The sequence below is a fragment of the Brassica rapa genome, chromosome A09 (genome assembly GCF_000309985.2).
Source record: "Brassica rapa cultivar Chiifu-401-42 chromosome A09, CAAS_Brap_v3.01, whole genome shotgun sequence".
In the NCBI taxonomy this organism is placed as follows: Eukaryota; Viridiplantae; Streptophyta; class Magnoliopsida; order Brassicales; family Brassicaceae; genus Brassica; species Brassica rapa.
The window spans coordinates 41,536,977-41,558,062 of record NC_024803.2 but is presented as its reverse complement, the minus strand read 5'-3'; the positions used below and the strand labels follow the sequence as shown (position 1 = coordinate 41,558,062).

General features: G+C 28.9%; 1 protein-coding gene and 2 long non-coding RNA genes across 3 annotated transcripts; 1 reads left to right on the top strand and 2 right to left on the bottom strand.

Moving 5' to 3' along the window:
* Window positions 1-1,325: 1,325 nt before the first annotated feature.
* Window positions 1,326-5,691, bottom strand: LOC103842895 (gibberellin 3-beta-dioxygenase 1-like). The gene is made up of 2 exons (XM_009119574.2): window positions 4,353-5,691; window positions 1,326-3,824 (listed from the first exon to the last, which is right to left on the bottom strand). Exons 1-2 carry the CDS (start codon window positions 4,841-4,843, stop codon window positions 3,239-3,241), a joined length of 1,077 nt encoding a protein of 358 aa, XP_009117822.1. The 5' UTR covers window positions 4,844-5,691; the 3' UTR covers window positions 1,326-3,238.
* Window positions 5,692-5,996: 305 nt separating this feature from the next.
* Window positions 5,997-15,261, bottom strand: LOC117128308. The gene is made up of 2 exons (XR_004451589.1): window positions 7,576-15,261; window positions 5,997-7,533 (listed from the first exon to the last, which is right to left on the bottom strand). It is a non-coding gene; the product is annotated as an uncharacterized LOC117128308 (long non-coding RNA).
* Window positions 15,262-15,273: 12 nt separating this feature from the next.
* Window positions 15,274-19,496, top strand: LOC117128307. The gene is made up of 2 exons (XR_004451588.1): window positions 15,274-18,859; window positions 19,268-19,496. It is a non-coding gene; the product is annotated as an uncharacterized LOC117128307 (long non-coding RNA).
* The last annotated feature ends 1,590 nt before the right edge of the window (window positions 19,497-21,086 follow it).

The following is a 21,086-nucleotide window of genomic DNA, read 5'->3' as shown; positions in this document are numbered from 1 at the left end:
CTGATACCGATCCAAAAATATAGTACCAAACCCGAACATAAATTGATTAAATATTCTAATTATTCAAAATTTTGTTATTTAGAGAACCGAATCTGATCCGAACCGAAGTATTTGGGTATCCGAATTTATCTAAAATTAGATTTATATACTTATATATATTTATTATTTTTGGATTTAACGTATATAAAACATCAAAAATGATACTTTTAAATTGGTTTAAATACTTGAAAATATATATAGATAGTCAAAAGTAAATATCTGAAATAGTTAAAGTATACTCAAATCACCAAAAATACTTAAAATAATTATTGATTTCGTATCCAAAATTTTAAATCAAGCCAATTGATATGTTAAGCTTAAGTATTATGACATATATTATTCAAATTTATACGTAATATATTATTTTATTTATACATTTTGAGAAATTTAAAATATATAATGATTTAAGACTTTAAAAATAATCTAAATTAGTTATTCAAACCCAAACCAAACCCGCAAAGATCCAAATCGAACTCAAACCAAAATTTAGAAACATTCTAATAAGGCTGAAATCTTTGACCCCGAAAACCCAAAATACAAACCGATCAGAACCAAACCCGTATGGGTACCCAAAAGCCCATCCCTAGTCATTACTATATATCGTATTTTATCATCATATAATTAATCGTATTTTATATGTACCATCATATAAGTAATCATATAATTAATAGTATTTTATACATACCATCATATAAATAATTACATATATTATATTTTTAAAACTTAATATGAAATATAAAAACCATAATTTGAGTTGGTATTTTAAATTGGGCTTTGTATTATATTTTTCTTATATATATTGACAATATTTTTTTATAATGGTTATTGAAAAATAGTTTAGTAAAAATCCATTTTTGAATATATGTATATTTTTGAATCAATTTTTGATATAAATCAAATTTGTATTATTATTTTGATTTGAAATATGTATATAAAGTTTAAATTTTGTTTTATGGTTAGTTTAGAAAAAAAAAATTTAAGCAATTAGATTGACCCATTTTGGTATATTTTAAAAGTGGCCTAGATAACTTTCAATTTTTTTTAAAAACATAAGCTCATTACTTTTTTTCTTAATACTACTATCCTTGTTTTCAAACAAAATTTTTTTTTTAAAAAAGACTGCAATCCATGTTTCCAAACACTCCAAATTTTTTAATAGTCCTATTCAAGTCTCCAAACACTCCAATTTTGTACTTGAGTTATGTTGAACAAATTTTAGGCAATTAGATTGACCCATTTTGGTATATTTTAAAACTGACACAAATAAATAGTTTCTTATAATATGATGGACTTTCAATTTTTCTTAATAACATAAGCTCATTACTTTTTTTTAATACTATTATCCTTGTTTTCAAACAAAATTATTTTTTTTAATTGAGTACAATCCATGTTTCCAACCATTTCAAATTTTTTAATAGTCTTATTTAAGTTTCCAAACACTCCAGTTTTTTACTTGAGTTTTAATAAGATAGATAGATGCTGTCAAAAGAAAAGCATCTTATACAAGCTAACGTTGATTTATATTTCAATGAGAGAGTATATAATAAACACAAGACTGATTTCAACCTTTTTTCGTACAAAGGTAAACAATAATATTTCTCAATTACTCGACCAAGAAAAACTGTTACGTAAATATTCAAGTAAATTTAGTTTTAATTTCTTGGATGAATCACATATTTTAGACAACACAACCTTTATATATTTCTAATTCTTTGTTTCTTTAGTTAAATAAGTTAACAACGGGTGAAGAAACGATAGAATCAAGGCGTGTTTATCACAAGGTGGAGATAGAGAGCGTGGAAGTGAGGTATTCATTTGGTCTCTTCTCGTTTCAAGAAGGGATGATATATATCAACACCAGAAAAAGAGGTGGACAACGACCATCCTTAGCCCTTTCGCCATGAAGGATCTACGAAACATTGGAGATTCGTCTCAAGGCTCACTGTACCATGACCAAGGCCTACTATGATTTATGGCACCCACTATGAACCCTAATCACAATTATACACACACCTGATATTGATTTCAACCAAAATATATGCCTTTCGTAATCTTGTTGTGTAGTAAGATGTCTGCTTTATGTTGTCTTCGGAACCAATAGTGTGTGTATATTGCCTACATATCACTAATCTAAAACTATAGTGTGTTTACTTTGTTTAAACCCTTTTTCAAACAAAAATAGTAGAAAATGGGCCTCGTTTATACTGTTATGGGGCATTCACTAAGAGCATGTACATTATCTCAAACAAAGCATCTCATAAATGAAATATTAATAAATTGAACATAATTTAATTAATAATTTAAAATCATAAAAGTAAGATGGACTAATAACATGCAACACATCACACGAGAGTTTTTTTTTTAGTTTATGGGATGAGAATGTCATTTACTTCTCTCACCACCTTTTTACAAAGTTTTATACTTTTTTCTATATTATACTTTAACGGCTACTCGGTTTTGGAAAAACGCATTTAGATACAAAGTAGACTTGTTTGAAAGCATACTGAACTGATTGATCCGAGCCGTAGTGATAATTTTTTAGTTTTATACTTTTTAATGTTTTGAATTTTAGATACTTTTATAGAATTTCCAGTGAGATTGCCTTAATATTTACTCTTTACTTTTTTTATTTACTACTATTATTTTGCAGTTTTGGTAATGAAGATCAAAAAGTTCTAAATCACTTTATTTCAAGTCTCCACTATACCAAAATGTTTATCTATTTTCTAATCAGTGACAATTCAACACGAAAATTTTCATAAAGATGGGCATATTATGATGATACTGTATATCTCTTGTAGAAGTAGGATAAGAATAAGATTGTATTTATTTTGGTCAATTTTTTTTAGGTTTGGACATATGATCATATTAGGTGTGATCTTTCGTTTTTTCCAGACAATCTGTCAGATAGCAATCAAACAAGCTGAATTGTGTAGAAGCCTGAACAAACACCGTGTAGTTTGTCTTTAATGTAAGTATAAAATACTCTATCTTTAGCGTTTCAGTCATATAATTTCTTGGGACCCTCATCGCATAATTGCAAATTTTATTTTTTTAGACGATTATATAAGTGCCAGATTTTTGTGTGGAACATAGTGCAAATAAAATTAAGACAAACAATGATAAATAATTTACAACAATTTGTATTAATCAAATTAACTAGCATATCACAAATATTATTATATGATCTCATGAACTATTATTTCTCTCTGTGATTTCTAATCATTGAAAGAGCTTTATTGAAGTGGGTTGCTTTTGTTCGGAGATACTCTGTCCATGTGACCGATCGGTATAAAGGCGATTCATCAGGACTAACCAGTTTTGGTACAGGTGATATCTTTGTATCAGACCGTGGACCCCAAAGGAAAGCTACGGATAACCTGGGTCTGGTTTGGTTAACCCGAGCACGGTGAATCACGCTTTTAAACAAACCGTTGGATAGAATGTGGAAAAGATCACCAACATTGACCACGAGTGATCCAGGAACCGGTGGCACGGTGACCCAACCAAAATCATCACGAAATACTTGGAGACCGGCGGTATTATTCTGGTAGAGTATGGTCAAGAGGGTGGAGTCGGTATGGGGTGCTAGACCCATAGCCCGATCGGGTTCAGGGCAAACCGGGTAGTGGTTTAGCTGGAGGGCAGATTGGGCCCAGTTTAAATCTGAACTGACCGTGGCCCATTTAATGTCTTCTTCGGTGACGCCAAGTGAATTCAGTGATAGCCACATCAACTTCGATGCCAACTTTTGCATTTGTTCCTCGTACTGTTCAACGATGTCGCTGTTAATTAAAAAGAGAACGAATATTATGCTTTAATTAGTACAGATGTAAAATTTGTACGATCTTTTAAATAAACAAGAAAACAAACAAAAAACAAGTTTGTTCTTTTTTTTGTTTTCTACGATACGGATAAAACTATATATCTTCAAAAATTGAGGTGGGTGTACTATGCTAGATTTTCATTATGCTGTCTTAAGTTTTGATTCCACTAATCTTTCACGACATGAAATTATTGGTTGCATCTGTTATTCATGTTCCCAGGTTATTATTCCATGCAACCAATATATATCATGACCGTCTTTAGAGCCGAACATAACTTAGTTTAAAAAAAAATGATTTATATTTCGAAATTTAGGATCTATAATTTAAAAACATATATATAGAGTTAATGATTTTAAGGTTAAATATACTGTTAATATTTTTCGAAGAAATATGACGGCACTATACATCATATAATTACATAACTATAAGCAGACATATAGAGATATGTACCAGTAGTTTTTTTTTTTTTTGAGAAAGAATATGTACCAGTAGTTAAGGTGAAGTTGGGGCCAAAGTTTACGGAAATCATTGAGAGGGGAACCGGTGATGGTGAAGCCTTCGGACCACATTTTCTTATTAAAGAAAGATGAGATACGAGCGACGCCGTAGCCAGAGAAACCTGTATCTGACCGAGCCGCCTTAAGCTTGCGTTGAACTGGTAGCTGAAAAAGACTACCGGTGAGAAACTCAATGCCTTGGAGAAGTTCCAAAGGCACGCCGTGGTTTGCTATCTGGAACGCACCCCACGTTCTACATGCACGGCCGATTTGGTTGGCCGCGTCGGGGTGATTCAGGTCAATGAGAGGTATGCTTTCACCGGCGTCCGGAGGGGAAGGAGGAGCGGTGAAGAGGGGATCGTCTTTGGAGGTCCACGTGTAAGAATCCGGGAGCTCACTAAGGGATGTGAAGTCAGGTTGGTGAGTGTGTGGGAGGTGAATGGGATGGCCTCTAAAGACATCTGTTAACACTGTAGGCATCTTGTTCTTGCAAGAAAAAAATGTAGTTTGTAAATTATTAGTTCGATAGATGTTTTGTGTCTTTTTCTTAAAGCTATTGTTGGAGCGGTTTATTTATAGTGGTAGAGCCAAGATCAAGAGGAGGCAAAAGCATATGTTTAAGCTCTTGTTTTGGTTCATTCGCGTTGTGTTATTCGACTAGTTTATTCGATTAATACAATACGAACAAACCAAACCTCTAGAAAAATTATGGAGGTCCCGCCATTTCCTTCTGTTGTAAGAAAAATATAGATTATATGTTATTTGAACTATGCAAGATGAGATAAATACGCATGATGGGTTGTCAAACTATATATAATCCAAATTGAAGTGGTGGTATTATGATAGGTATATTCTTTCATATCTTTTTTATTTATTTTGACAATACATTCTTTCATATCTTGAAGTTAAACATTATTAGTTATAAAACGATAACTGTGTAGAGGCTTAGGCTAGACAAATCATGCCAAAGAAAGAATGAGCCAAATTTGTTTTTTGTTTGTCTAATTATTTTGCTTTAACATGTTTTTGTTGATTTGGTGGTTACTCTTTGGTCACTGGGATAAGTATATCAAACAATTTATTGATTATTGAAGATTGAACGGTATAAATTGCTTTTAAATCAAATATTAAGTAAGTTATAGAGAAAAAGACTAGGATAGCACCAAACCAAGTTTATGTTCCCAAAGTAGCACTTAAGGTTCAAAGTCACAAAAATAGATTTCATTAAAGAGGTAAATATATATTTATACCCCTTGGGTTAATTAATCCAAACCTTAGGGTTTAGAGTTAAGGGGTGGGGTTTTGGAATTAGAGTTTAAAATTTTATAAAAAAAAAATATTAAAATAAAAAATAAAAATTTTAAAAACAGTTTTAAAAAGTATTTTTAAATTATAAAAAGAAAATTTGAAAAAAAAATAAAAAAAAAATAAATTTCGAAAAAAAAATTATAAAAATTTCGAATCTGAAAACATATAATCTGAAACTATAAAAAAAAAATCTATTTTTCATTTTTTTAATTTTTATTTTATTTATTTTTATTTATTTTTGTTTGTTTATTTAATTTTAAACCAAGGGTATTAGGGATATTTTACCCTTTAATGAATGTCATTTTTTGTGACTTTCTCCTTCTAGTGCTATTTTTGAGACATAAACTTCAAAAGGTGCTATTATTGACAATTGCCCTAAGTTATATACACAAGTATAATTTTTATTTTTTTTGTTTATTGCCTGCGGTTGTTGGTCAAAATAGTGATTGAAATGTAATTGTAAAAAGAGGAGACATAAAGAGAAGTGTTTTTTTTTTGCTCGGACAAAAGAAGGAACAAAAAATAGAAAGGGCCAATGTTGTCCTCTACAAAAAAATATAAGTGCAGCAAATAACAAAATACATATTTTATCTTTCTTTAAATTTCTATCCATGAAAAAAATTGTTAGATCTTCTCATTTAATATACTTTTAGAAAATAATATTTTGATCTAGAAAATAATTTGAAAGAAAACAAATGAAATATAGGACAAATAGTGTTCATTTCTCTTGCTCCAAACCATGTTTGATTAAATCAAATGTATTGATATAATTTTATAAAATGGTGAAATGTAGTTTCCAAATGAGAAATTAGATATTTTCGGTTAGATTTTTCGTAGTTTTAAAATATTTATAATTAAAGAATAATATTTGTATATATGTATATGTATTTTGAGGATCCAATGGAAATTAAAGATACTCTTAGATTTAAAGAAGCCGAAAGTTGATTATGTTCTGTAAAGATTTTCGGTATTTCGATTTATAGTTAAGAGTTGTGGCCTATGTTACATGGAATCGGAAGAGGAAGCGTTTGAAAACGTGGAATCGGTATTTTATAAAAATTTAGGAAGCGGAAACGTGTTGGAAGTGTTTTAATATATATATATATATAATAGTAACAATACTTATTATTATTATTTATTATTAATCTGAATAAGTATCATTTTAGTGTTAATATTTTAATGTACAAAATCTAAAATGAAATTGAAATTTAAGTTAATTTTTTGTAATATATATATTATATATCATGTGAATATTATTATATTTATCAAGTAAAGGAAAAAATATTAGTATATTATTCAAATGTTTAGTTGTCCTCATGTTAATTTCATAAAAATGCATATATATTATTGTTTATTTAGACCGGTGAGAAAAGCATAATATCCATATTTATTTTTCTTTTAATTTTAGCTAATAGAAAAATTCAGATAAAATTTATAGTTTAAGAATACGTGTAACTTGAAAACTCTAATTGCTTCTTCTCCATCATTACTCACCTTGGAAAGTGGAAACTACATTTTCACACGAAAATTATATACATCTCAGTAATTAACGAGTGCGAGTATTTGTCAAGAGCTTTATATCTTTGAACGAATCCGATTTATTCAATCAGGCGCTTCCAAACCGGAATCAAAACTTTCTCTGCGCTTCCATATTCAACTTTTTTGGAATCCTGATTCCATCGCGATTCCGAACGCTTCCGAAGCGGGAATCATAGATAAAACAACGATTAAAGGTTGTGGCAACGATACATGTTTTTCTTCTCCGTCCCATTCTTAAACTCTGTGTTGACACATGGTATTTTTTTGTTAACCGCTAACTATTATAGATTGTTAAATATATTTTAGTTGAATATGTATTGTACCTTCGACTTCTTTTTTTTTTTTTTGAAAAAACAAAATTGTACCTTCGACTTCACCATGTGTTTATTCGATCCTTATCCAAATGAATCAAATTTAACAAAAAATGGTTATCGACATTGTGACAACAAAATAATAATTTTAATCTTTATTGGAAAAACATAATTGTCTATATTATAAATGTTTAAATTGTTTCCTGGAAAGAACATAATTGTCAGGCCCTCTTTCAAAAAAAAAAAGAACATAATTGTCTTTTTCGTAGAGTCAAATATCAATTTGTGAAGAGTGATACAATTAAAAGTGAAGTGACCAGATTTGCTTACTCTCGTAGCACCACTTACCTTTTCACAACCTATTTAAGCCTCTACTGTTTTTGGCTTCTTACTCAATGACAAACTTATTTTCTGATAACGTCGATCAATCTAGATTGCAAATGTGACATTCAATACTATGTAAATAAATATACGAACCATATATCATAGGATTCTCTGGAACATATATATAGTGTTAGGCAGTAATTAATGATAATCCCTCTCCAATGTTTTTAATATTGATGTATGTTATGACTAGCAGTGATAATTTGGTGGTAAGAAAAGAATTTGGTTGCAAAAATTTATTCAAAAAAAAAAGAAAAGAATTTAGACAATGAAATGCGAGGAGAGACTTTTTTTCCACTGACATCTTAACAAGGGAGAGACTATCCTATTCAATTCCTTTTTAACTTATTTAATTTAGCCGTTTCTATTTTAAAAGTTTAAGCATATCTAAATTGGTTCCTGGATCCAAATGGACAACCATGTATATATTAATTTTTAAAATTAATAAAATTAAATGGAGTAGAGTGAGATTTGAAATTTGCATGGAATGTATTTAAATGAGATGACTTTAAATGAGGTAGATTTATCCACTTTCCTGTTTTTAACAAAAAAAATTGTTACATTTTATACGATTTTTACAACATAAAATATTACGCGTTTTGAAAATCAAAATTTGGTATATATTATTATATTTAAACTAGTAACAAATATGTTTAGTCAAAATTATGAATCTGAAAATATACAAATATTGGAAGAGTATAAGACTGTGTGATACTTATCTCTTGGTTTTTAGATGTATACGTCTTTGGCATTGTTGGTAATCACCACGTGTATTGAAATAAACCCTCTCTGGAGTTATTAGGGTTTTTATTTCTTATAACAAAATGTATAAACGCTACCTGGAGTATTGGAATTATGTGTTATACCGATTGACTTGATGCCAGCCAATAAAGTACAATTACCACCGCAAATGAATTATTTGTTATGTTATTTTCCTATATGATAATTAACCATTCTATTTTGGTTGAAACTGGTGTGCCTTAATTGTAAAGGTAGTATACTATTACCACCGCAAAGGTATCACCTTGCATCATGTCTCCTCTCCTTGCATGGCGGAGGCTCTCGCAATTCAAAGTGCACTTCTTAACGCAGCGTCTCTCAACTACAATAACATCTGCCTTCAATCAGATTCCCAAGAGCTTATTCGAGCTATCAACGAAAAGAAATGCACGATTAAACTCCACGGCATTCTCTCCGACATCGATTCCTTAATTTTCTCTCTTTTTTTAACTTCTAATTTCTATCGTTTTGAATTTATCCCTCGGACTTTTAATGGACCGGCTGACAAGCTTGCTAAATCCCATCTATCTTTGTACTAAACAAACCTTTGGCCTTTTAGCTTTTCTATTTAAATTATCCAGTTGCACAAAAAAAGTATACTATTTGGTTTACCTATAGTTGTATATACCAACTTTTAAGTATATGCATGTTTGTTAAGGTTCATTAAACTACTTGATGAATCAATCCATGAAAATACAAGTTGTTTTACTTGCTACTCTTAAAACAAGTAATCTATTAAAATCCAATGATTTTTATATTAATCCAGTAAGGATTTTTTGTAAAATCTTAATTAGTATACCAAGTTTTTAATTTTTGATAGTGATTAAAAATATACCGAATAGTGAATCTATACTATTACAACATGATACACTTCAGTTTTTTCTACTAATTACTTCTACATTTTAGTCTTATATTGTATCTTCTATAAGGATAAGTTATACATTGTCATATTATTCCTTAATTTTAGTTTTTCATTATAATTAATTTCGACCAAACAATTAATTTAGAAAGTAGTCCAACAGAATATACACATATTTAATAAATATTAAATCAATTAAAATGAATAGTTAATATTAAATGGTAATTCAAAATTCTTAAACAAATGCAGAATATCAAAACAATTAATAAGATTTATCTATTTTGACGAATCTACACAAACTGGCTCACCAAATATGGTTGCATAAATTAAAAAATGAGATTTTAATATTCATTTTAATATTCACAATAACTGACAAATATCAATATAACTATTTATTATTTATCATTTAGTATTTAAATATTTATATTAATATATGTCAATCAAATCATGAGTATCTTTTTTAATTATCAATATTTAATATTCAAATAATTTATTATATTAATATTATAGTTCTCTAGATTTTTTTTGTCTTAGATATATTTTATATTTAAATTTATGTAGTGGAACATGTCAATCAAAAAATTGTTTCAATCAACTAACAAAATATCTTCTCTTCTAATTTAATGCATTTAATATTTAAATATTTATAATGAAATCTTTCAACTAAAATTCGGGTGCAATCCATTCACGAGATATTTTGTTTACTTTACTAACAAGATATTCTAAAATAATCCATAAGATTTTCAAAGAATTTATTATGAGTCGGCATTCGGGTATCCATTCGGGTTCCGTACGGGTCTATTCGAATTTTGAGTTTTCGGGGTAAAAAATTTCAGCTCCATTCAGGTATTTCTAAATTTTGGTTCGGGTTCGGTTCGAGTTCGGATAACCCATTTAAATACTTTTAAAAATTTTAAAATTTATTATATACATTAAATATCAAAATCTATAAATAAAATAATATATTGCATATAAATTTGAATAACATATGTCAAATACCTAAACTTAACATATAAAGTAGTTTGGTTTGAATATTTTGATAGAGAATCAATAGATAGTTTAAGTATTTTTGGTGTTTTGAGTATATTTTAGCTATTTTATACATTTACTTTTGACTATTTGTATTTATTTTCAAGTATTTTAGACAACCTAAAATTATCTTATATATTTTGGATGGTTTTTAATATACATTAAATCTTAAAATAATTAATATATTTAGGTATATAAATCTATTTTGGACACATTCGGGTACCCGAAATACTTCGATTTGGATCGAATTCGGTTTTGGTTCTCTATATACTAAAATTTTGAACCCATTCAGATATTTAATCAATTTTGGTTCGAAATCAAAAAGGTGACGCAGATATATTGGCTATAACTGGTTATCATTTTTAAGAATATCATTAATGAAATTAGAAAAATGAAATGCAGATTAGTGGAATAAGAAAAAATATGAAATAAAGAAATAAAATTCTATTCCACTCATTTCATTTTATTCATGAATTTTTTTAATCATAAGTTATATTAAATAATGATTTATGGTAATTAATTGAAATTACATAAACAATAATAACATTTGATCAATTATTATTTTTTATTTATAAACTACGTAATCATATGAAACTACATAATCTAATGAATGAAACCTTATTATAATTTTTAATTAAATCAAAAATAAAATATAAGTCTAAAACTAAATATCATCACTTGCCAAAAAAACCTAAATGGTATTACAAATAATAATTAATGGTAGCTAATTTTTAAACCTATAAAAAGTGTAATAATGTTGATGAATTATATATATATATATTCTACATAATATAATGAATAGCAAACAACTAATATAAATCAATATAATAATTTTATATTCATATAAAAATATAGTTGCATCTATAATGATTATTAATCTTTTATAATGTTCATATATGTTTTATAAATAAGTAGGCTTTGATGATTGGACGGATTATACTTAACGGAACATGTGAGAACTTCGATTAAAAAAATGTTTTGCATTTAAGTAAAATAATATAGTGAATAAAGTAATGTTATGATTGAAAAAAATTCTAAGATGAGTTTTTGGTTCCATGATTGTATGTTTTATATTACTATTTAAAGAGAGAAAATAAATATTTGGAAAATATGTAAAAAAAAATTAGGAAAACATGAGCAAAAGTTTAATTAAAAGAATGAAATGATAATGAGAAAATAAGAAGAAGCATGAAGATGCATAATATATATTGGAGAAGTTAATTTGATAATTACATATATAATTTCACAAGAATTTGTAATTACTAAATATTCATCCTCTCTCTCATCCACTGTTCTCACTCTAATGATTATCTATCTTTTTCAGACGGATGAAAAAGTTACTTTCTTTAGGCTGTTGAGAAAATTTCTCTTTTAAAGCGGTAGAGAAATTATAATAGGTTTGAACCCAATAGATTAAAATACACAATCAAAATTTTTGTTGATACTTATGTAAATTTTACATATATAGATTTATTAATTTATGCTTTTAACTTGACTATATATTAAAAAAAATTAAAAATATATTATCTTATTATTTTATCGTTCTGAGTCATATTTTAAATCAGTTCAATTCGAAATAGGTAATCTTTATTAATTTATTATATTTATTAATTTAGAAAATATTAATTTATAGAGTTGTATGCAGTTTATATTATTTTTCAAAATTTTCATCCAAAGTTTTTAGATTACATTTTTATGTAGTTTGTATTTTTTCAAAAATTTTGTCCCAATGTTTTCTTTATCGTTTTCAGTCATATGTTCCTTGTTCGTCGGGATGTACTTTTAGGTAAAAAGAGGACACACACACAAACAGTGATTTTTTGTTAAAGAAGAGACAGTATAAAACAGTAACTTAAAATGCATAAAACATTTAATTTTCTACAAGGGTGAAACTGAACATATATGTACAGTCAGTTATCTAGAGATTTTACCAATGTTACACAATATTATACTTTTTATCGTTCTTGTCACTTTTCTCTCAATTATTCTACCAATGTTACACAAAGTGTACAACACTTCACTTTTCCATTAGTTGATAGTGACGAAAATTGAAGGCCGCTAATTTGATAAGTTAGTCAGTCCATAAAGTCCAAAATAGGCGTAGATAAATAACATGATACATTGATAAAGATTTATATAGAAAGTTTCATTTTATTCTATTGATGGATATAAGACAAGTCTACCATGTGTTATTTCTTATTGCCAAAAATTGTAGTCTATAGTTTTGTATATGTTTTTATATTTCTTATAAGAAGAGGTCAAAATGACAATTTCCAATGTTAGAATGAGGAAACATGACAAAGATAAAAACTTCTGATGCTGACAAAAGTATTTTATTTATAATTATTTAATTGTTTAATGTCTTGTAAGAATTTTCATACAATTTGAACAATATTCCCTCTATTTCACAATTATTAAAGGAATTATAAAATTTTATTGATTTTACATTAATAAAATGGCAATTCTCTAAAAAAAAATGGTAATTCTCTCAAATAGACTTTTTTAAAAAGTTTATGTCACAAAAATAGACCTCAAAAAACAAAATGACCAAAATAGACTTTTTTATTTTGAAAATTTTAATATTTTTTTAGTTTTTAAAATTTGAAATCATATCCGCAAAACCCCACCCCTTAACTCTAAACCCTGAACCCTAAATCATAAACCCTAAACCCTAAATTCTAAATCCTAAACCCAAAAATACATCATTTAATAAAACATTTTGGTCATTTTGATATTTGGAGTCTATATTTGTGATAAAAACTTTTTTAGGTCTATCCTAAGAAATTTCTCTTAATAGAACCTAATCCAACCAATAAAAATTATTCAATAAAATACGAATGGTCAAAAATACCAGATAACATTATGTTTTTTTAGAAATATTAAAACATCATTTAAATTGAAACAAAAGTAAAATATTAAAACATCAATTAAATATGAAATAGAAGAAGTAATATTTAAATCATAAAAAAAAGAATTTGAAGGTTTTACGTAACCTCGGAAAATGATGCAAGTCATTTTTAACGACATTTTAAGATTTTTAATTATATAATATCCAAATAATGCATAACTAGATTTTGACCCGCGCTTAGAAAGCGCAGGTTTTTTTTCCGGCAAAAATAAAATTTAAAATTGATCATTATTTTGTGTTCATATAATTTTTTTAAGATTAGAGTCATCATGATTTATATTGATGTGATCAAGCATGTGTTTTTGAAATTTGGTTGAAATGTTTATAAAAATGATGTTTCTTTGTTTAATAGTGTAGAAATTATGAAGTATAAATATATATGTTGGTATTGGAAAGATTGTTGCACACTACTATATATATATATATATATATATTAACTATAAATAAAATTTTAAAAAGATATAAGCAAAATATATCAATTATAGTTTTAATATCAATTATCATGTACCACAAACGTTAAATTCAAGCATGACTTACCAAATGTCCACGAGTGAAAACTCCAACTTCTGTCTTTGTTTTCCACCATTACACCCTATGGTTTCGAGTTCACCCAAGTCTTGAACTTGTCCAATAACATCTAGATCCATAAATTTAGGTGTTAGTTAAGTATATATGATTGGGTTAGATCAGAAATAAATAATTTGAAAACGTACCAATAAGAAAGTTGGGATTAAGAAGACCACTCTCTATGGATTTGAATTCAACCAGATTAAGGAACACACTGTCATCACGGTATGTAGATTCCGTGATTTTAGTGTTGCCATTAAAAGCTAATCGATACTTATGATCAGTTGATCTGTACGCTCCACCAGCAGCACTAACACTGAAACGATCAATGTTTCTCCATACTCCAACACGAACATGTTTGCCAACTTCAGAAATGTAAGTCTTGTTACATGAAGTATGGATTTTTGTTCCCTTGGAAATGATAAAAGGAATTATATTAGTTATATTGTATCTTAACAAAATAAATAACAAATCTTTATAGAACGTAAAATTTACATTTGCATCACATAGGATTAGTTCCAGAGATTCTCCAACGTCTTTCATGAAATGTCTCCATGTATGAATGATCTTCACTTGAATGCGACATGCAGTCTTGCGGGGTTTAATATCGTTCAAAAAAATTAGCTGCGGATTGTTCGCCATTGTGTTTCTGTATCTTTAGTTTTGATAAAAATCGTGGTTAAGTGTAACTATATTTATAATAGTTAGGTGGGACAGCGGATTTAGGTTACGCAGATGTAGGACATCTTAGTTTCAAGATTTGATCAAAAATATTATTTTGTGGAATAAGGAATATTATTCCACTGATTATCCAAAATCGTAGGTTAGAGAATAAGGAATATTACCTTTGTTATTCGAAAGTGTTAATACTAAACCAATTAAAGTATATTAGAGAAAATCCTGTAAGTATAATCATAATAATAACTGATCCAGGTATTTAATCAAACTTGTAGAGGAAGAAATGTACATATTTCCGGATCTACTTAAACAAAATCGTATCTACAAAATCTGTTTTTAAAATCTTGTCCACGATTTAGATCTGATCAACACGGATATTTTAAATGTTTGAATTATAAAAGAAGCTAAAATGATTTGATTTGGTTTAGGTAGGGTGTATATTTGAAAGAAATATAAGCTGAATAAGGTGGTTGAGGCGGATAAAATAAATTCAAAACGTAACAATCTTTTAGATAAAGTGAGACACTTAATTATTGATATACTTAGTAAATCATTTTAACTAATGAAATATATTATCCGCGTTTTATCCTCATATATTTTAGATATTTGGCTTCCACTTTGCATATTCGTTTGTGATTCAGATTTCATATTTATTGAGTTGTGTTTCGTGCTTCAATAAGCAATTTAAATGCCACTTTATTATTAATAAAGATTTATGACAAAATAAATTACCTCTTTGTGTTTCGTAATATTTTTATTGTTTGATAAAATCAAATTGCAAAATCTTCATAAGAAATCAAATGAAAAGTACATTCAGAATATTAATCAAATCTCGAAGTTTGCTTCCCACGTAAAAGATATTGGATTCCAAACAAAATTACATTTGGCACAACAATCTGGATTATCATTATCTTCTATTTCAGGATGAAACTTGTTATTTTCCATCCAAACCATAAACTTGTTGTTTTCTGTGTTCCTGGAAATTTCTTTTGGTTTTCTGGAGAGCTGAAACATATAAAAAAACCATAATAAGAGATATAAATATATAATAAAAGTAAACATATAAGCCACATACATAAACACATAGTCCCAGTAAGGATTGCAATGACTTTAAAAACCAGGATATGAAACACTTTCGCATATTTTGGTTTCCTTGTCTCTGAGCCTCAGGTTTCATTTTGATGATATTGGTGAGATATGTGATGTTCTTGAGTTTGGTGTGAGGTGTGCTTATATAAGATATAGGATCTGTTGAGATTGACATATGATGGTATATTATGTGTCATGAAGAATCGATATATTATGTTGTATCGATAAAGGATCTGTTGGCTTTATGATGGTATATTCTATAAAAATATGCTAATCAGGTATTTAACATGAATAATCGAAAACAAAATCGTTAAATATGCTGTTATAGATGCTGTTATACGATGGCATAATAAGGGATAATAAGGCTTGTTATAACAAATAGAGTTAGACCAAAATATACAAAAGTAAAAAGTCCAAACAACTTGTATAAGTAGATTTATGTAGACTGCTTCTCTTTTAATAGAATAGATATAACTCGAAACTGCAAGCTCACCCTATAAAAATGAATTGGAAGTTAAAACATATAGGACTTTAAGATAGGATGACTTCCATTTTTCTATCAATATCAAATGCTAGTGAGTAATCTACACTACACCACAATCTCAAACTACTCGATAATTTGATCAAAATGAATATTATTCGGGATAAATAGTATAAATATTTTATTTTTAGGATTGTTGAGTTTACTAAAAATCTATTTTGGATAGACTAGACAACAAATATACGATAAAACTAGAACTCGACCCGCACGGATGTGCGGGTATTAATTTTTATTTTATTTTTATAAATTATTTAAAGATATTTCTAAACACATAATTTTTTTGGATATTTTTAAGTTTCTATAATCTATCTAGACCCGGAATGATCTGAGTCCGAACCCCGTCCAAAAATTTATCATATTCGAACAAAGTTTAATTTTAAACCTAAAAATCTGATACCTAGAAAACCGATATGTATCTGAAAAGGTACCTAAATGCTCATATAATGTATGTATTTAATTATGATATATATATAATTAATTATTTCCAAAGATATATATATATTAAAATAGGAAATGAGAAATAATATTAAAAGTTAGATTTATTAATTATTGTTTCCATGTTTGTTTTAGTTAGAATTTGATTTTGGGAATGCATTAATTAAAAGGAAAAGACAAAGAATCCTAAAAAGTAGATTAATTAAGAACTTCAGTAGCATACCATTGTAAATAACTTGCAAAATTAAAGGATAATTTAAATTTGTATTCCTCTTTTAATAGATTAGATATCCAGCCCGAGAGAAATGTAGGACAACCTTTTTAAAACTTATTGTACGTTTAGAAAAACAACCAACGAGAAAAATTGTCTCCACCAAATATTTATATCAGACTAAAAGCTAAGTACTGAACACAAAGGTAAAGTAATTAGGGAGTGTATTGAACCAAGGGTTTTAGAAGCTTTTAAAGTGTTTAATGTTAACGGGACTTAAGTGAGTTTTGAAGTTATTTGGGTGATTTAATGAAATTTTAAAAATACAAATAAATTTTTTTAGGCCATTTGATAAGATATCTTGTATAGATTTTAAAGTTGTTTAGGTGATCTAAAACAGTAAATACTAGTTTTGGTCAATACATTTTTCTTTTTTTTAACGCTTTCATTCAAACAATGTAAAGGTCCGAATCCAAGTGTTCCAAAACAAATCAGAGGAGAAAAGCTCTTCGAACAAAAGACCAAAAAAGAAACAGAAAGATACCAATAGGCAACATACGCAGAAATAATCACAGTCCGAGTTGATAATAAGTTAATTCTTTTTTAAAATTTTAATTTTTTCTTTCTGATGAGCAACGGTGTTTTCTTGTCTCTTACAGTATATAACTCCTAAGAGCCAACCACAATTTTATAATGTTTTTTTTTTTGTAAAAGGCTTTCATATTAAAATGCATAAATGGTACAAGTATGAGTTTTCACTCATAAGTTTGAGAAAGTTTGCAACAAGAGGAGGGTTTTAGCACAACCCGAGTGAAGGGTTCACAAATGAAACCTAATAGGAAAGAAAAAAAAAAGACCAAACTAGTGAAAATGGTTTCCTCGGCTACGTCGACCTTTTTTACCCCTTCCTCTAACATTTGTCCATTCCATTTCTTGAACCTTTTGTGTTGGTTTTATTGATCTTCCTCCTCTAGTTAAGTTATAACTAGAGGTTTCTCCAACCACTTCTAAACCAGTTTCTTATCCATAAGCAAGAGGAGTTTCCGGCTCCATGTGGAAATGATGATGGTTGGGAGTGAGAGGCGAGAGAGGATAATTTTATAATGTTTTTTGATTCAATAGCACATCATCATCATACTTGGAAAAAAGAAGTAATTAACTCATAGTTTTGTTTCAAAAAACTACCAATGAGATGAAGGTATCTCTATCTATTAAACAAATAAAAATAATAGGGAAAAGTGGAAAACTAACCTCACTAGAGAAAGGCATCACGACAAGAACAACCGTAGAAAGAACGAACGAAGAATGAGAATGGTGAAAGCAATAAATAAATCAAGTAAAGGTCTTATACTTGGAAGGTTTACTTGCCGACTCGAACTCTGGGAACCACTTGTCCATATCTGACTGGCTGCACTGCACCTTGTTCAGTGACTCTTCGAAATCAAACATCGCCATTGGATGTTTCGAGACCATACATGTTCTTGATCTCATCCCTCAGTTCCTTTCCTCGACGCTTCTATATGCACATGTTTGTCAGAGCGTCTCCACTGTATCCTTTTTTTGCTTCTCCTAGCCAAAGCCACACCCTCAGTGTCATTGTACTGGCCACCTGAACCGAATACGATTGTAGAAATGAATCCATTTTGTTAGAACCGATAACAACTGAAACGACTGATTAATTAAGCTAATTAACATTAACCGTTCTCAAATTGATATGGATAAGTACCTTTTGGGCTTTTGAATTGTGGTAGAGGAAATGTATACTTGTTTCTCTAGCCTTCTCCTACTAATTATGAAATGAGTGTGGGCACGATCATTTGCATACTCTTGAGTGTTGCAAAGATATTAGATAATCAAGTTTCATGCAGGCGTCGTAATATTAGAGTCCGAGTCCCACATGGGAAACATACAAGTTTAGACAATAGTTGTGTTCGTTTCTTTGCCGCAAGACGCAGCGGCAGCGGCCACAATTTAAACGGGAATCATGGCAACACACAACACCGATGACCGCAGCGGCAATTAACAAGCGACGCAGCGTCAAAAAAAGCGAAGCTTTCCGATGTTGCCGCTGACGTCAAAAAAAGTAGCGACCATTGTTCTCCATTTCTCTCTCCTCTCTGCTACTGAAAACAGAGACGCGCGTCATCCGTTATTCTCTATTTCTTTTTGGATACTCTTTTTCCCTTCTATATTTCGCTGCGGCAGCGTTCGATTAACGAACAGGACTAATATGTAACTGATGCGGCAAGATAATCAGATAATCAGTCTCATGTAGGCGTTGTAATATTAGAGTTCCACATGGGGAACATACAAGGTTAGACAATATATAACTGATGCGGCAATCTTTCACTCTTGATTTAATTTTTATACATGAATTAAATCTGTTACTAACACCATACACTCCTTTTTTTTTCCAAGGCCGGATTTAGGCCAAGTCTAATGAAATATTAGTTTTAGCCTTCTAAATTGTTTAGACCCTAATTATAGATATTTACAAAAAAAAATGAAAATTGGTTGCCCCCCCCCCCCCCCCCAAATTTTCAGATCCGTCATGTTTCTCCATGCATTCATCCCCACTTCCAGCATTGAAAGAATTAAAAATATATTTTTTTTTATAAACACAATAGATAAAAGGCTGCACTCATAGTGATCTCCCTCTCTCTCTGCTTGTTAACTCATTAAGCAACATTTTGATCACTGTGGGAAAAGCATAAGCTCGTCTATAGTAAACCTTAGAAGGATAACATACATTCATCCGGACAGGGAGCTGTGAAGATGACAGGAGTTTCATAGGATCCTTAAAGTGCGTACTATCATATCTCAAGTGATCTTGGGACCGCTTTCAGTGGATTACTCTCCAAGTTAGTGAATGTTGAAGACGTCAGGTACGTCTCGATGGCGAATGATAAAGGCGACCAGAGCCACGTGTCACCACCACATACACGGTCATTCGGTTCCGGCGTCACTTATTCGACTTCGGTCCATTAGTTGGTTAGGGTCCAGTTCATTAGGCTTATATATGGGCCTAATTTATAACAGGAGCTACAAAAGTCTGTAAAACAATAAATATCCTAAACACAAAAGTTTTATACTTTTTTTTTATGGGAAAATTGCTAAAAGAGAACAAAAAAACAAGGTTGTTGTCCCCTTGGTATAAAACCAACATGAAGTTGTCTCAATAGTATAATTTTTCTCATAATCCCAAAACTATCCCTATATTTAATCTAATTAAACACAATTTAAAAGTTAATTTGAATTTAAAAAAGAAGTTAATGGAAAAAATGAAAAAAAAATTAAAAGGCAATCGAGAAAAAAAAAACGGTATAGATATGCATCATAGAGAACAAGAGTTTGTGAGAAGAATCAAAAGAAAAACTATGGGAAAACCATAGATTGATGAAGAAGAGAAGGGAGAATCATTTTTTCTTTAATATTTTCAAGTAAAATCGACCATAACACGTTTTAGGAAGTTAGAATATTTTTAGGAGATTTTTATAATATTTCCTTAACTGAAATTTCATTAATTTTCGCAAAAAATCAGGTATTCTTATCCGTAGAAGGCGACTTCTAAAAGTTTAGAAGAATGAAAAAAATTTTGAATACATTTTCTACTTTGAGTAGACGTAAGAGTACATTGTAGAAAACACATTCTCTAAAATTTAGAATACTTTATAAACGTAGAAGATGCATTCGGAAGGAAAGTGGATACCTTTACGATTAGTAGAATGCACATTCCTCTTTTTTAGAAATTTAGTAAATAGTAAAATGGACGTTCTAAAAGAAGTAGATGAACGTGTTTATTTTAGAAATTGTTTTCTACTATACTATTTTATGTTGAAGACGCATTCTACTTTTAGTAGAACGTATCTTAAAAATCTTATTTACCAAGTTTTTGAACAAAACAAAATTACCAGCTTGTGTATATGGATGTTTTATTAATTGTTTATATTTTTAATAATTTTTTTGATTCTCAAAATTATTTATTTCATTAGTTTTCAGAAATACAAAGGATAAAAAAGAGAAAAAATGGACAAAACTAGTTTTATACCAAAGGGACAACAAACTGGTTTTTTTATTCTCTTTT

Excerpts from the sequence above, each read along its gene's own strand:
- LOC103842895 (XM_009119574.2), bottom strand. The coding sequence starts at position 4,843 with ATGCCTACAGTGTTAACAGATGTCTTTAGAGGCCATCCCATTCACCTC. Across the intron at positions 3,825-4,352 it reads CAACTTCACCTTAACTACTG|CGACATCGTTGAACAGTACG; the intron begins GTACATATTCTT and ends TTTAATTAACAG.